This window comes from Salvelinus alpinus, chromosome 5 (assembly GCF_045679555.1).
Source record: "Salvelinus alpinus chromosome 5, SLU_Salpinus.1, whole genome shotgun sequence".
Lineage (NCBI taxonomy): Eukaryota > Metazoa > Chordata > Actinopteri > Salmoniformes > Salmonidae > Salvelinus > Salvelinus alpinus.
In genome coordinates, this window is record NC_092090.1 from 19,809,886 (window position 1) to 19,825,641 (window position 15,756).

Sequence of the window (15,756 nt, forward strand, 5' to 3'; positions counted from 1 at the left end):
TGCGTGCGTGAAAGCCTTTCAATACACACTGTGATACTCTGTCCTCTCTGAAAGCCTCTTAATACACACTGTGATACTCTGTCCTCCCTGAAAGCCTTTCAATGCACACTGTGATACTCTGTCCTCCCTGAAAGCCTCTTAATACACACTGTGATACTCTGTCCTCCCTGAAAGCCTTTCAATACACACTGTGATACTCTGTCCTCCCTGAAAGCCTCTTAATGCACACTGTGATACTCTGTCCTCCCTGAAAGCCTCTTAATGCACACTGTGATACTTTGTCCTCCCTGAAAGCCTCTTAATACACACTGTGATACTCTGTCCTCCCTGAGAGCCTTTCAATATACACTGTGATACTCTGTCCTCCCTGAAAGCCTCTTAATACACACTGTGATACTCTGTCCTCCCTGAGAGCCTTTCAATATACACTGTGATACTCTGTCCTCCCTGAAAGCCTCTTAATACACACTGTGATACTCTGTCCTCCCTGAAAGCCTTTCAATACACACTGTGGTACTCTGTCCTCCCTGAAAGCCTCTTAATGAACACTGTGATACTCTGTCCTCCCTGAAAGCCTCTTAATACACACTGTGATACTCTGTCCTCCCTGAAAGCCTTTCAATACACACTGTGGTACTCTGTCCTCCCTGAAAGCCTTTCAATACACACTGTGATACTCTGTCCTCCCTGAAAGCCTCTTAATACACACTGTGATATTCTGTCCTCCATGAAAGCCTCTTAATGCACACTGTGATACTCTGTCCTCCCTGAAAGCCTTTCAATACACACTGTGATACTCTGTCCTCCCTGAAAGCCTCTTAATGCACACTGTGATAATCTGTCCTCCCTGAAAGCCTCTTAATGCACACTGTGATACTCTGTCCTCCCTGAAAGCCTCTTAATACACACTGTGATACTCTGTCCTCCCTGAAAGCCTTTCAATACACACTGTGATACTCTGTCCTCCCTGAAAGCCTTTCAATACACACTGTGATACTCTGTCCTCCCTGAAAGCCTCTTAATGCACACTGTGATACTCTGTCCTCCCTGAAAGCCTTTCAATACACACTGTGATACTCTGTCCTCCCTGAAAGCCTTTCAATACACACTGTGATACTCTGTCCTCCCTGAAAGCCTTTCAAATACACACTGTGGTACTCTGTCCTCCCTGAATGCCTCTTAATACACACTGTGGTACTCTGTCCTCCCTGAAAGCCTCTTAATGCACACTGTGATACTCTGTCCTCCCTGAAAGCCTTTCAATACACACTGTAATACGTTCTCCTTCCTGAAATCCTCTTAATACACACTGTGATACTCTGTCCTCCCTGAAAGCCTCTTAATGCACACTGTGATACTCTGTCCTCCCTGAAAGCCTTTCAATACACACTGTGATACTCTGTCCTCCCTGAAAGCCTTTCAATGCACACTGTGATACTCTGTCCTCCCTGAAAGCCTTTCAATACACACTGTGATACTCTGTCCTCCCTGAAAGCCTTTCAATACACACTGTGGTACTCTGTCCTCCCTGAAAGCCTCTTAATACACACTGTGATACTCTGTCTTCCCTGAAAGCCTCTTAATACACACTGTGATACTCTGTCCTCCCTGAAAGCCTCTTAATGCACACTGTGATACTCTGTCCTCCCTGAAAGCCTCTTAATACACACTGTGGTACTCTGTCCTCCCTGAAAGCCTCTTAATGCACACTGTGATACTCTGTCCTCCCTGAAAGCCTCTTAATACACACTGTGATATTCTGTCCTCCCTGAAAGCCTTTCAATACACACTGTGATACTCTGTACTCCCTGAAAGCCTCTTAATACACATTGTGATACTCTGTCCTCCCTGAAAGCCTCTTAATGCACACTGTGATACTCTGTCCTCCCTGAAAGCCTCTTAATGCACACTGTGATACTCTGTCCTCCCTGAAAGCCTCTTAATGCACACTGTGATACTCTGTCCTCCCTGAAAGCCTTTCAATACACACTGTGATACTCTGTCCTCCCTGAAAGCCACTTAATGCACACTGTGATACTCTGTCCTCCCTGAAAGCCTCTTAATGCACACTGTGATACTCTGTCCTCCCTGAAAGCCTCTTAATACACACTGTGATACTCTGTCCTCCCTGAAAGCCTTTCAATACACACTGTGATACTCTGTCCTCCCTGAAAGCCTCTTAATGCACACTGTGATACTCTGTCCTCCCTGAAAGCCTCTTAATACACACTGTGATATTCTGTCCTCCCTAAAAGCCTCTTAATACACACTGTGATACTCTGTACTCCCTGAAAGCCTCTTAATGCACACTGTGATACTCTGTCCTCCCCGAAAGCCTTTCAATACACACTGTGATACTCTGTCCTCCCTGAAAGCCTCTTAATACACACTGTGATACTCTGTCCTCCCTGAAAGCGTCTTAATACACATTGTGATACTCTGTCCTCCCTGAAAGCCTCTTAATGCACACTGTGATACTCTGTCCTCCCTGAAAGCCTCTTAATGCACACTGTGATACTCTGTCCTCCCTGAAAGCCTCTTAATGCACACTGTGATACTCTGTCCTCCCTGAAAGCCTTTCAATACACACTGTGATACTCTGTCCTCCCTGAAAGCCACTTAATGCACACTGTGATACTCTGTCCTCCCTGAAAGCCTCTTAATGCACACTGTGATACTCTGTCCTCCCTGAAAGCCTCTTAATACACACTGTGATACTCTGTCCTCCCTGAAAGCCTTTCAATACACACTGTGATACTCTGTCCTCCCTGAAAGCCTCTTAATGCACACTGTGATACTCTGTCCTCCCTGAAAGCCTCTTAATACACACTGTGATACTCTGTCGTCCCTAAAAGCCTCTTAATACACACTGTGATACTCTGTCCTCCCTGAAAGCCTCTTAATACACACTGTGATACTCTGTCCTCCCTGAAAGCCTCTTAATACACACTGTGATACTCTGTCCTCCCTGAAAGCGTCTTAATACACACACACAAACACAGACAGACTCACACACACACACACACAGACAGACTCTCTCTCTCTCACACACACACACACACACACACACACACACACACACACACACACACACACACACACACACACACACACACACACACACACACACACACACACACACACACACACACACACACACACACACACACACACACACACACACACACACACACACACACACACACACACACACACACACACACACACACACACCTGCAGCTGAGCACTCTAACGTAATCCTTAATGGTCCCTCCAGTCCTGTAGTGGAGCTCATTCCTACAAGTGTGTTGTTTAGCAGAAGCCAGTGGTGAGTACTGCATGAGAGAGCAGCTCTTACCATGCATCCCACACAGCACCCTATTATCCAGAGCCTTATGGGCCCTGATCAAAAGTAGTGCACTTTAGAGGGAATAGCATGTCATTTGGGATGCAGCCTCGGACTCAGGGGTATAGATTACCTCAACCACTTAGAGAGTAGACCAGAGATGAGAGATTCTCAACAGTAAGAGTTGACAGTCTGTCATGACCGGATGTTGATGTAGTGTTGATGTGGTGTTGATGTGGTGTTGATGTGGTGTTCAAGTGGTGTTCATGTGGTGTTCATGTGGTGTTCAAGTGGTGTTGATGTGGTGTTGATGTGGTGTTGATGCAGTGTTGATGCGGTGCTGATGTGGTGTTGATGTGGTGTTCAAGTGGTGTTCATGTGGTGTTCATGTGGTGTTCATGTGGTGTTCAAGTGGTGTTCATGTGGTGTTCAAGTGGTGTTCATGTGGTGTTGATGTGGTGCTGATGTGGTGTTGATGTGGTGTTGATGTGGTGTTCATGTGGTGTTCATGTGATGTTCAAGTGGTGTTCATGTGGTGTTCATGTGGTGTTCAAGTGGTGTTCATGTGGTGTTCATGTGGTGTTGATGTGGTGTTCAAGTGGTGTTCATGTGGTGTTCATGTGGTGCTGATGTGGTGTTCATGTGGTGTTGATGTGGTGTTCATGTGGTGTTCATGTGGTGCTGATGTGGTGTTCATGTGGTGTTCATGTGGTGTTCATGTGGTGCTGATGTGGTGTTCATGTGGTGTTCATGTGGTGTTGATGTGGTGTTGATGTGGTGTTCATGTGGTGTTCATGTGGTGTTCATGTGGTGTTCATGTGGTGTTCAAGTGGTGTTGATGTGGTGTTGATGTGGTGTTGATGCAGTGTTGATGCGGTGCTGATGTGGTGTTGATGTGGTGTTCAAGTGGTGTTCATGTGGTGTTCATGTGGTGTTCAAGTGGTGTTCATGTGGTGTTCAAGTGGTGTTCATGTGGTGTTGATGTGGTGCTGATGTGGTGTTGATGTGGTGTTCATGTGGTGTTCATGTGGTGTTCAAGTGGTGTTCATGTGGTGTTCATGTGGTGTTCAAGTGGTGTTCATGTGGTGTTCATGTGGTGTTGATGTGGTGTTCAAGTGGTGTTCATGTGGTGTTGATGTGGTGCTGATGTGGTGTTCATGTGGTGTTCATGTGGTGTTGATGTGGTGTTCAAGTGGTGTTCATGTGGTGTTCATGTGGTGCTGATGTGGTGTTCATGTGGTGTTCATGTGGTGTTCATGTGGTGTTCATGTGGTGCTGATGTGGTGTTCATGTGGTGTTCATGTGGTGTTGATGTGGTGTTGATGTGGTGCTGATGTGGTGCTGATGTGGTGTTCATGTGGTGTTGATGTGGTGTTCATGTGGTGTTGATGTGGTGTTCAAGTGGTGTTCATGTGGTGTTCATGTGGTGTTCATGTGGTGCTGATGTGGTGCTGTTGTGGTGCTGATGTGGTGTTCATGTGGTGTTCATGTGGTGTTCATGTGTTGTTCATGTGGTGTTCATGTGGTGCTGATGTGGTGTTGATGTGGTGTTGATGTAGTGTTGATGTTGTGTTCATGTGGTGTTCATGTGGTGTTGATGTGGTGCTGATGTGGTGTTGATGGGGGGACATCATTATTTGACATCCTAATATAGTCAGCGAGGCCCTTCTAGTGAGGAAGAGGTGGATGGACCTCCAAATAAATTAATAACAATGAAACAGACAGGCCGGACACACGGACAGAATGACTGACAGACAGACTGACTGATAAAGTTTCACCTTCAGTGTTTCCTCATCCAGAGCTTTCACTTCCTGGATCATGGTCTGTATTTCCTGTGGAGGGATGGCTGAGATAACAGAGTGGGCACATGCTGACGGAGATGGGCGTGAGACCAGGTCCCCTCCCTCCTCCCCCCGCTCAATGGTACACTGCCTCAGATCAGATAGGCTGAGAGGAATAAGGAAGCAAACAGAGTTCAACTCACGCACTGACACTGGTCACATACAGAACACACACACAGACACACCTTCTGTATGACAGGTTCATCGTAGCTACTCTCATAATCATGCATTTCACTGTATGAAAACTAAATAGAGAGTTATGTTTTAGTCTGGTCAATCTGTTACAGACTAAACTCTGAGAGGATTTCAGTCAGATTAACACTTTAGACATAATGACACATCTCAGAACAGGAACAACACGTGTGACTTCCTGTTTGTTCACTTCCTGTGTTCATACTTCCTCTGACTAAAGATGATACTGCCGCGATTGCATTAAGCCCTGTGAAGCAGGGACAAAATACAGAAAAGATTTGATTTAAAATATGCCTGTTCCATCTGCTAATATATAATGCCATCTCTACTTTACAGAATCGGACTTCCAGGGAGCAGTGCTATCTTACTTTTTTCATAGCAAGCACTACTACAGTGTAGGTCTATAGACGTACTAGACTATTATCAGCTCTTGTGAAATCAGTGTATATTTATACCTTTTCATACAATCACCTGAGAGGTAGTATGTGTATGCCTGTCTGGTATCAGTCATTGAAACAGAGAATATGCTGTATATACCAGGGTAAGGGTCAATTCCATTTCAATTACATCAATTTAGGAAGTAAACTGAAATTCCAATTTGAAATTCTTCTCATAGAGAAGCACTGAGAGAAAATGGAATAGGAACTTCCTTTTACTTCCTGAATTGATTGAATTGTAATGGAATTGACCCCAACCCTGGTATATACTGTATGTTGATGTTTTGAGAGAGTTTTTACCTGACAGAGAAGCTATTCTCATTGCTGTCGGGGCCAGGGGAGAGGGGGGTGTTCTGGGCCGGGTCGGGCTCCTCCGGGCTGCAGACTAGAGGGGATGCAGGGTGTGGGTCTGACCCGGGGTTACCTGGCCTAGTAGGACAGGGGGAGGGGAGCAGGGAGTGCATGGAACGCATCAGGGCATGGGAAACCTGGAATAGAGTAGAGCAGAGCAGTGCAGTTAATAGTATAGCAGAGCAGAGCAGATAAGAGTAGAGCAGAGCAGAGCAGATAAAAGTAGATCAGAGCAGATAAGAGTAGAGTAGATCAGATAAAAGTAGAGCAGAGCAGATAAGAGTAGAGCAGAGTAGAGCAGAGCAGAACAGAGCAGATAAAAGTAGAGCAGAGCAGATAAGAGTAGAGTAGAGCAGATAAAAGTAAAGCAGAGCAGAGTAGAGCAGAGCAGAGCAGATAAAAGTAGAGATGAGCAGATAAGAGTAGAGCAGAGTAGAGCAGAGCAGAGTAGAGCAGAGCAGAGCAGAGCAGATAAAAGTAGAGCAGAGCAGATAAGAGTAGAGTAGAGCAGATAAAAGTAAAGCAGAGCAGAGTAGAGCAGAGCCGATAAGATAGAGCAGAACAGAGTAGAGTAGAGTAGAGTAGAGTAGAGTAGAGCAGAGCAGAACAGAGTAGAGTAGAGTAGAGTAGAGCAGAGCAGAGCAGAGTAGAGTAGAGCAGAGCAGAGCAGAGCAGAGTAGAGCAGAGTAGAGCAGAGTAGAGTAGAGTAGAGTAGAGTAGAGTAGAGTAGAGTAGAGTAGAGTAGAGCAGAGTATAAAACATGTTATGGTTAGGGCTCTGCGGTTCATCCCACCTCAAGAGGCCATTATAGCACCTTCTTACACCATGGGTGAAACAACTGTCACGTGTTCTTTCTATATCTAAAGTAATTATCCAATTAGTCTACAATAAGTTGCCAAATCCCAACCGGGTGAATTGACTTCAAATGAAATGTCTGCTGACACTCATTCCCATCAGCAGCCTACACTGTAGTAATTATTACTATTATTATCTCAAGGACCTTAATCAACATAATGAACCACTTAAATCATTATCTGTTCACAACATCAGATGAGAATAATAGGCCTTTTATCTAAGAGAATGGAGGGGAAAACAAATGAAAAGGAACAGAACAGCTGAGTTGACTATGTTGCGGTGCTTCGTCTGGCTATGGCATCCCACTGGGCACACACTGTTTTAATCAACATTGTTTCCACCTCATTCCCACGTTACAGATGTTGAATTGACGTTGAATTGACGTCTGTGCCAGTGGGATAGCCTGTAGTTCATTTGTTCATTTAGCAGACAATACACTTATATTCCTGTGCCCTTACCACAGTCAAAACACATATATTTTATAGTAAGAATATAATGAAATATAACAGAATATAATATAAATTATATTGTTTCCCAAGCAAACTATTGCCAAGTGTCGCAGGTGCGCACAATCCACACACTAAATGACAGTTACAAACGTATTGCATGCACCTGTTACAGAGTAATTACATGGGTTATTCAACTGGTATGAAGCTTATGTGACATTTCATACATTTCATCAGTTAAATTGGACATTTTACAATTTACACTTGGACGATGTGATGTAATGTAAAGTGTGGACCAAAGACGCACCTGGTTACTGAAGGAAAGTATCTTCCCCAGGCTCTCTCCCTCCAGTCCTCTTAGAGTTGTTGACCCATCCGGGGAGGGAGAGGCAGGCAGGGGCAGGCTACGTGTCCGCAGGCTGGCCTGCTTGCCCTGAGCCTGGGCATGGCTCTGGTCTCCCTCCCCCTCCTCTGGTGGTTGTAGTGGACCAAAGCTCTCTCCTTTGGAGCTGCTGGACCTCCTGGGCACCGGGCCGGAGGGGGAGATGGAGGCCTCTACAGCCCCATCCAGGGGCTCTGTTTCTGGTTCGGCCTCGGGGAGAGGTGCCTCTAGGGTGGATGGGGTGGTGGTGATGTCCTCGGGGGATGGCGAGTCAGAGATCTCTGCATTGGGGCCTGTTGTCTCTTCCACTGGGGTCTGGAGCTCCGAGGCAGGGAGGGGGGTCGGAAGAAGAGAAAAGCAGGTAGGAGGAGAAGGGTGGGAGGCAGGAGAAGGCGGAAGGATGGAGTGAGGAGAGGCTGCAGGGGGAACAGAGGACATCCTCCTGTACTTGTCCTCGTCAGGGATTGGAGAGGTCACTTTGGCTCCTTTGCCCATGTCATGTTGAATTGTGCCATTCTCCTCTAAGAGAGGGGGGTCACTCCTGACGGGTGCCTTGTCCTTCAGAGGGAGGGAAGTGGAGGGGGCTAGGGGCCTCCTGTTGTTGCCCTCCGTCTCCTGACCCTTACCATCAGGACTAGAGAAGGTCTCAAATGAATGGATCTTCTGCTTGATTGACAGCTGGGCTGCAGAGGAGGTGGGTCGCAGACGGACCCCGAAGGTGCTGTTGAAATACACATTTTTAAATGTTATTGTCCATCCACCTGGATAATTTACGAGACAGAAATTCTTGTTGGCTTATAACTCATGAACAAACAATACTTGATGGACCGACTTGGAATCAAAGCCAGGTCACCTATACCCTTCAACACCACCACAACCCACTGAAATAAAGGCCTACACTTTAGGCGCTAACACAAGTCTTCAGATCTCAGGCAAGACTGAACCGCCTCCGCCACATTTGCATAAAACACAAGATAAAGGAGAAATGTTCTGGAGAAACACTACGTACGTTCCACCGCCTCTGATGTCCAGGGGTTTGGCCAGCTCAGCCTGGGGCCTCCCATTCCTAATACTCCTGAGGCTCTGACGGTTCCACACAGGCTTGGGGGCAACTGGGGGGCCCTTCCTCATCCCTGGGGGGTCCTCAGTCCTTGGGCTAGGGGTGGAGATTAGGGAGGCAGGGGTGGAGGGGGTGGTGGGGTCTGGGGCGGTGTGGTGGGTGGAAGTACAGTTAAGTTCAGGAAGCTCAGGAAACTCACTCGGTTGGCTCATGGCGACTGGGGAGTGTGTGTCGTTGGGTTGTCTGTCGGTTTGGGATGGAGTGTGTGTGGCGTCGTGGTGTGAGCTGAGATGGTGTGTTTGTTGTTGGTGTGTGCTACTGTGGGAGTGTGTGTTGTGACGGTGTGTGCTCGGATGGGGGTTCTGATGGTTCTGATGGGGGTCTTCAGGACCTCCAAGATCAGGGGCGCTGTCGGAGATCCTAACCCAGGGGTCGTGAAGCTTTTCTGGGGGGAGCTGCTCCACGCGGCCCTGCCTCCTCAGACCCGGCCTCTTACTCTGGGAGCAGAGGTGGAAGGCAGATTCAGCACCTGAACACAGACAACACAGGAAACACAGTCTAAGAGCAGGAGAGATACAAGTACTTCATAATGAGCTAGACTCACACTGCCCTCATTAAAATAATGCATTCATACCTGCACAGCTTTCTGCTTTACTAATAACGTTAAATAGTAAGTTGTGGTGCCATTAAATGTCACAATGTAAGAATTGATCCTAAAGATGGCGTTCACAACTAAATAACATGTTGTCTTTCAGGAAACAAACTGCAAATTAACTGCAAATGGCCCCTATAGGTGTCTCAAATAGCTGTATATTTGACTGTTAGCTCTGTATTTACAAATGGTGTAAAAAAGTATCGAGGTTCCCATACGATACCTGTGTGTAGACTGTCTTCTGTGCAGGATGAGGATCGAGGGCAGTCAGTGATGGCAGCAGAGCGAGCCTCTGAGTGAGTGAGAGTCTCTCCACTTCCCCCTGAGTGTTCTCGCTCTCTTTCTCTCTCACTCTCTACTTCCTGGAACACAGATAAACAGGAAGTTAAAATGTTGAGCGCACCACTCAGCCTCTGACCGCAGAAAGGTGTAGTAATTCACCCTGCATTTACTACTGCCCGTTACCCTCCACAACTTCACATGGACATGCATCCATCCATCACACTCACAACGACCAGATGCAGAACATAATTGAATCACACACAGTGCCAAGGCAAGGCCATTCTATGATATCCAATAGCTTCATGCCTGATGTGGGTATAACACAAGCATCTTTCAGAATTACAGGTGAGTCACAAACACATAAGCAAATACTTCCAGAATGGAGAGAAGCCATCCTTACTATAAAAGCTTGCATTGTGAGACGGGTTTAAGGTTTAATGTTTCAGGGACAGGATACATAGGGAAGAGGTGTCATATTTGTCCATCCATGCCCGCTCAAAGGCATGGATGTATGACATTCTGTAAACAAAAATGTAAAGGTATGACTGGTATGTTCATATTTTCTATTTGAAAAAGCACCATTCTCAGTCCAAAGTCATCTCCATGCAAAACATTCACCAACGCACATTCAAGAGTATGAAACGGTTCCACATACATTTCTACACAGTAACCGTATGATCTTTCTCAAAGCCTTGTACACACTGCTAACAAGCTGGAAGCATGTAGATGTGGATGCAGAAACAACACATGGGACAATACACATTAGTTAGAGGCAAATTATATTAGTATACTGTATTTAGTAAATTCAGCATGTTTTAGCATATTGCTTACAGACAGAGAAAAAGAAAAACAGTGAGATTATGTCTAATGTTATCCTTCTCTGCACTAATGTCTAATGTTGTAATTGTGGAAATTCTTACACAGGGACACGAATCACTCTTTATTGTCAGCAGGTTGGAGAGGTCCCAGTCAGACTTAGATACATATAATAGCAATCTGAAGTGAGCTCTAACAGGGCAGTCCCATTAGCTCCCTTATATACTGACAAGTTATATTTGCATGATTTAGCTTATTCATCATTCAGAATTAATGTTTGTTTCATTCATGTGACGACCAATACTGGGTCATGCATGTGACAGACCAGTACCTCACGAGGCTTCTTCTCTAAGCTGAGACCTTGAAACTGAGATATAATTTCTCTAAACAAGGGTCTGGGCGTACTGCCAAACTGCAGATACTGATAGTGAGGATTCGTTCAATCAGTCACTTGATTGAACACAGAAATTGGTTTATAGAAAAGCACAAACAGAGAACATAGAAATTGGTTTATAGAAAAGCACAAACATAGAAATGTCCATCACATTGTCCTGTTGTGTTCATTAGGCACCAAATGGAAGAAACAGGGAGGGACTACCTGGACTTGTCCAATAAGAAACGTTCATTTTCGTATTAAGACGTTTCCGTTGCACGCCTTAACTGAAGTCGACCCAGCTCTGCAGATCAGCTTCACAGACAATTGTGGTTTCAGAGAATATGCAAGCGGAATAACCAATGCAAAACAGAATGACGTGTCTCAACCACAGCTGATGCCTGATGCATGGAGACTACGCAACTCTGTTTTACAGAGATTTTGAGCACGCCCCCTTCTTCCTTACAGTAGCTACCATTTATGGGCAATAGAAGCATGCAGTCTAGCTCTTCCTCAGATGTACGGCAGTATGAATGACAGCCAGTCATATCATGCTGCTAAAGTCCTGTTGAGATGCATCGATATTTACATTACTTTGATCCGTCGATTCAATTTCATTATTTTTTTAAAGTTCAAACCTGCTTACAATATACCTATTCATCCATCCATCCACAGTAATAGATGTTTAAGTCAAGATGACTGGTTAGATAAGTGTATACTTAGTAAATTCAGCATCTTTTAGCATATTACGTGGGAACAAAAAAATACAAAAACAGTGAGATTATGTCAGATGCTGTCCTTTTCTGCATTAGTGGGTTGTGTTCATTAGGCACCAAATGGGAGAAACCAGACTATCATTGTAAATAGGTGTAAATAATGTTCTCTCCCTACCTGACAGTTGGTATGTGTGGGACTCCATCCGTCCTCTCTAACAGGGGAGCCTCTACTGGAAACATTGGAGTCTGGCAGGCCCCCAGGGGCCCCCTCCTCACTAGTGACGTCCTGGTGTCGGCAGTACCTCCTTGGAGGTGCCAGGGCTTTGGGCCTGTTCTAGGGTCAGATTAGGAAAATATGTGTTATATAAACGTTTCTTATTGGACAAGTCCAGGTAGTCCCAGCCTGTTTCAGTGCATTATTCTTCCATTTGGTGCCTAAAGTGTGGCCTTCCAAAAGCTTGTATGGAAACGTCTGGAGTTAAGCTACCTTATTTCCCCTTGTGGCCAGGTCTAACGTGCGCTGGCTGGAGAGGTTGGCTGCTGGGGAGTTGTAGGGGACGTTGTAGTCGTCATCAGGGACAGGGTAGACCAATGCAGACAGTCTGTTATCACACCAGGGCTCAGGCGTGGACCCCTAGAACCATGAGATCAAGACGGATAAGGACCCTAGAACCATGACCCCTTGAACTCTCAGAAACATGAGACAAAGAGGTATTAGAACCCTCGAACCATGACCCCTAGAACTCCTACACCAATGAGATAAAGACGGATTAGAATCTCTAGAACCATGACCCCTAGAACCCCTACAACCACGAGACAAAGAGGTATGAACCTCTAGAACCATGACAGATTATTCTGGGATGCTTGGTTGTGTTGAGTTACCATGGGGATGTCGAGGCTGTGGACCCTTTCCATCAGATTATGGTGCGTGTTGTGGTTGTGGTTGGGTATAGTCAGGGTTTGACCATTAACCAGGTCGGTTCCTGGTCCGGGGCAGCGGTTGTGCTGATGATTATGATGGTGGTTCTGGTTGTATGTGTTGCTGTCACTACAGGAGCGGGTCATGTTCTTCTGGGCTCGCCGGGCAGTCAGTTGGCTGAAGTTCCTCGCCACACAGCGCTCACACTTCCCTCTGGAGTGGGAGCAGGGGTCAGATCTACGCAGGCCTGGGGTTAAGAGGTCACAGAGAGAGACCAGATAGAAAGGTAGATAGGTAGTTAAGTAGATATGTAGGTAGGTAGGTAGGTAGGTAGGTAGGTAGGTAGGTAGGTAGGTAGGTAGGTAGGTAGGTAGGTAGGTAGGTAGGTAGGTAGGTAGGTAGGTAGGTAGGTAGGTAGGTAGGTAGGTAGGTAGGTAGATAGGTAGGTAGGTAGGTAGGTAGGTAGGTAGGTAGGTAGGTAGGTAGGTAGGTAGGTAGGTAGGTAGGTAGGTAGGTAGGTAGGTAGGTAGGTAGGTAGGTAGGTAGGTAGGTAGGTAGGTAGGTAGGTAGGTAGGTAGGTAGGTAGTTAAGTAGATATGTAGGTAGGTAGTTAAGTAGATATGTAGGTAGGTAGGTAGGTAGGTAGGTAGGTAGGTAGGTAGGTAGGTAGGTAGGTAGGTAGGTAGGTAGGTAGGTAGGTAGGTAGGTAGGTAGGTAGGTAGGTAGGTAGGTAGGTAGGTAGGTAGGTAGGTAGGTAGTTAAGTAGATAGGTAGGTAGGTAGGTAGGTAGGTAGGTAGGTAGGTAGGTAGGTAGGTAGGTAGGTAGGTAGGTAGGTAGGTAGGTAGGTAGGTGAGCGAAAGAGATGGGACGTGGGAGACATTAATTTATCCTGATGAAACACAATGCAGTAATATTACAGAAGGTAATGTGTGTGCATTATCGTCTGGCGAAGCTGAACTAGCTGAGAGTTGATAAAGGTCGTTACTGTCTATACTCCACTGAGTTAAGAAAGGTTGTTACTGTCTATAGTCCACTGAGTTGATAAAGGTCGTTACTGTCTATACTCCACTGAATTGATAAAGGTTGTTACTGTCTATACTCCACTGAGTTAATAAAGGTTGTTACTGTCTATACTCCACTGAGTTAATAAAGGTTGTTACTGTCTATACTCCACTGAGTTAATAAAGGTTGTTACTGTCTATACTCCACTGAGTTAATAAAGGTTGTTACTGTCTATACTCCACTGAGTTGATAAAGGTTGTTACTGTCTATACTCCACTGAGTTAATAAAGGTTGTTACTGTCTATACTCCACTGAGTTAATAAAGGTTGTTACTGTCTATACTCCACTGAGTTAATAAAAGTTGTTCCTGTCTATACTCCACTGAGATGATAAAGGTTGTTATTGTCTATACTCCACTGAGTTAATAAAGGTTGTTACTGTCTATACTCCACTGAGTTGATAAAGGTTGTTACTGTCTATTCTCCACTGAGTTGATAAAGGTTGTTACTGTCTATACTCCACTGAGTTAATAAAGGTTGTTACTGTCTATACTCCACTGAGATGATAAAGGTTGTTACTGTCTATACTCCACTGAGTTGATAAAGGTTGTTACTGTCTATACTCCACTGAGTTAATAAAGGTTGTTACTGTCTATACTCCACTGAGTTGATAAAGGTTGTTACTGTCTATACTCCACTGAGTTAATAAAGGTTGTTACTGTCTATACTCCACTGAGTTAATAAAGGTCGTTACTGTCTATACTCCACTGAGATGATAAAGGTTGTTACTGTCTATAGTCCACTGAGTTAATAAAGGTTGTTACTGTCTATACTCCACTGAGTTGATAAAGGTTGTTACTGTCTATAGTCCACTGAGTTAATAAAGGTTGTTACTGTCTATACTCCAATGAGTTAATAAAGGTTGTTACTGTCTATACTCCAATGAGTTAATAAAGGTTGTTACTGTCTATACTCCACTGAGATGATAAAGGTTGTTACTGTCTATACTCCACTGAGTTGATAAAGGTTGTTACTGTCTATAGTCCACTGAGTTAATAAAGGTTGTTACTGTCTATACTCCACTGAGATGATAAAGGTTGTTACTGTCTATACTCCACTGAGTTAATAAAGGTTGTTACTGTCTATACTCCACTGAGTTAATAAAGGTTGTTACTGTCTATACTCCACTGAGTTAATAAAGGTTGTTACTGTCTATACTCCACTGAGTTGATAAAGGTTGTTACTGTCTATACTCCACTGAGTTAATAAAGGTTGTTACTGTCTATACTCCACTGAGATGATAAAGGTTGTTACTGTCTATACTCCACTGAGTTGATAAAGGTTGTTACTGTCTATACTCCACTGAGTTAATAAAGGTTGTTACTGTCTATACTCCACTGAGATGATAAAGGTTGTTACTGTCTATACTCCACTGAGTTGATAAAGGTTGTTACTGTCTATACTCCACTGAGTTGATAAAGGTTGTTACTGTCTATACTCCACTGAGTTGATAAAGGTTGTTACTGTCTATACTCCACTGAGTTGATAAAGGTTGTTACTGTCTATACTCCACTGAGATGATAAAGGTTGTTACTGTCTATACTCCACTGAGTTGATAAAGGTTGTTACTGTCTATACTCCACTGAGTTGATAAAGGTTGTTACTGTCTATACTCCACTGAGTTAATAAAGGTTGTTACTGTCTATACTCCACTGAGTTGATAAAGGTTGTTACTGTCTATACTCCACTGAGTTAATAAAGGTTGTTACTGTCTATACTCCACTGAGTTGATAAAGGTTGTTACTGTCTATACTCCACTGAGTTGATAAAGGTTGTTACCTTCTATACTCCACTGAGTGGCGTCCTGCTTTAGTTGGCTGGTCTCTACAGCCTGGGCTATGGCATCGTTCAGCTGCTGCTCTGACACCTAAAGATACACACAGACACATTGCATTTAACACACACACACCCCACACACAAACACTCACCACAAAAATCAACACACTCCCTCCCCAACACTACACACATGTGCATCTGTACCACAGTAAACTAGTTTATATAAGGCCAGACAGTGTGTGTACAGTAT

The 15,756-nt window shown here is 44.8% G+C and overlaps 1 protein-coding gene across 2 annotated transcripts in view; it reads right to left on the minus strand.

Moving 5' to 3' along the window:
• The window catches only part of il16 (interleukin 16), a 62,842-nt gene that overhangs the window by 4,873 nt on the left and 42,213 nt on the right, over positions 1-15,756 (minus strand). Inside the window, exons 15-23 of one of the 2 annotated variants that reach the window (XM_071400852.1) lie at positions 15,510-15,597; positions 12,632-12,915; positions 12,237-12,383; positions 11,925-12,083; positions 9,786-9,924; positions 8,860-9,439; positions 7,776-8,571; positions 6,117-6,304; positions 5,125-5,293 (exon numbers count right to left, since the gene is read on the minus strand). In XM_071400852.1, the coding sequence (XP_071256953.1) occupies positions 5,125-5,293; positions 6,117-6,304; positions 7,776-8,571; positions 8,860-9,439; positions 9,786-9,924; positions 11,925-12,083; positions 12,237-12,383; positions 12,632-12,915; positions 15,510-15,597 (2,550 nt within the window). The remainder of the gene's footprint in view (positions 1-5,124; positions 5,294-6,116; positions 6,305-7,775; positions 8,572-8,859; positions 9,440-9,785; positions 9,925-11,924; positions 12,084-12,236; positions 12,384-12,631; positions 12,916-15,509; positions 15,598-15,756) is intronic. The other variant, XM_071400853.1, reaches the window with a different exon arrangement.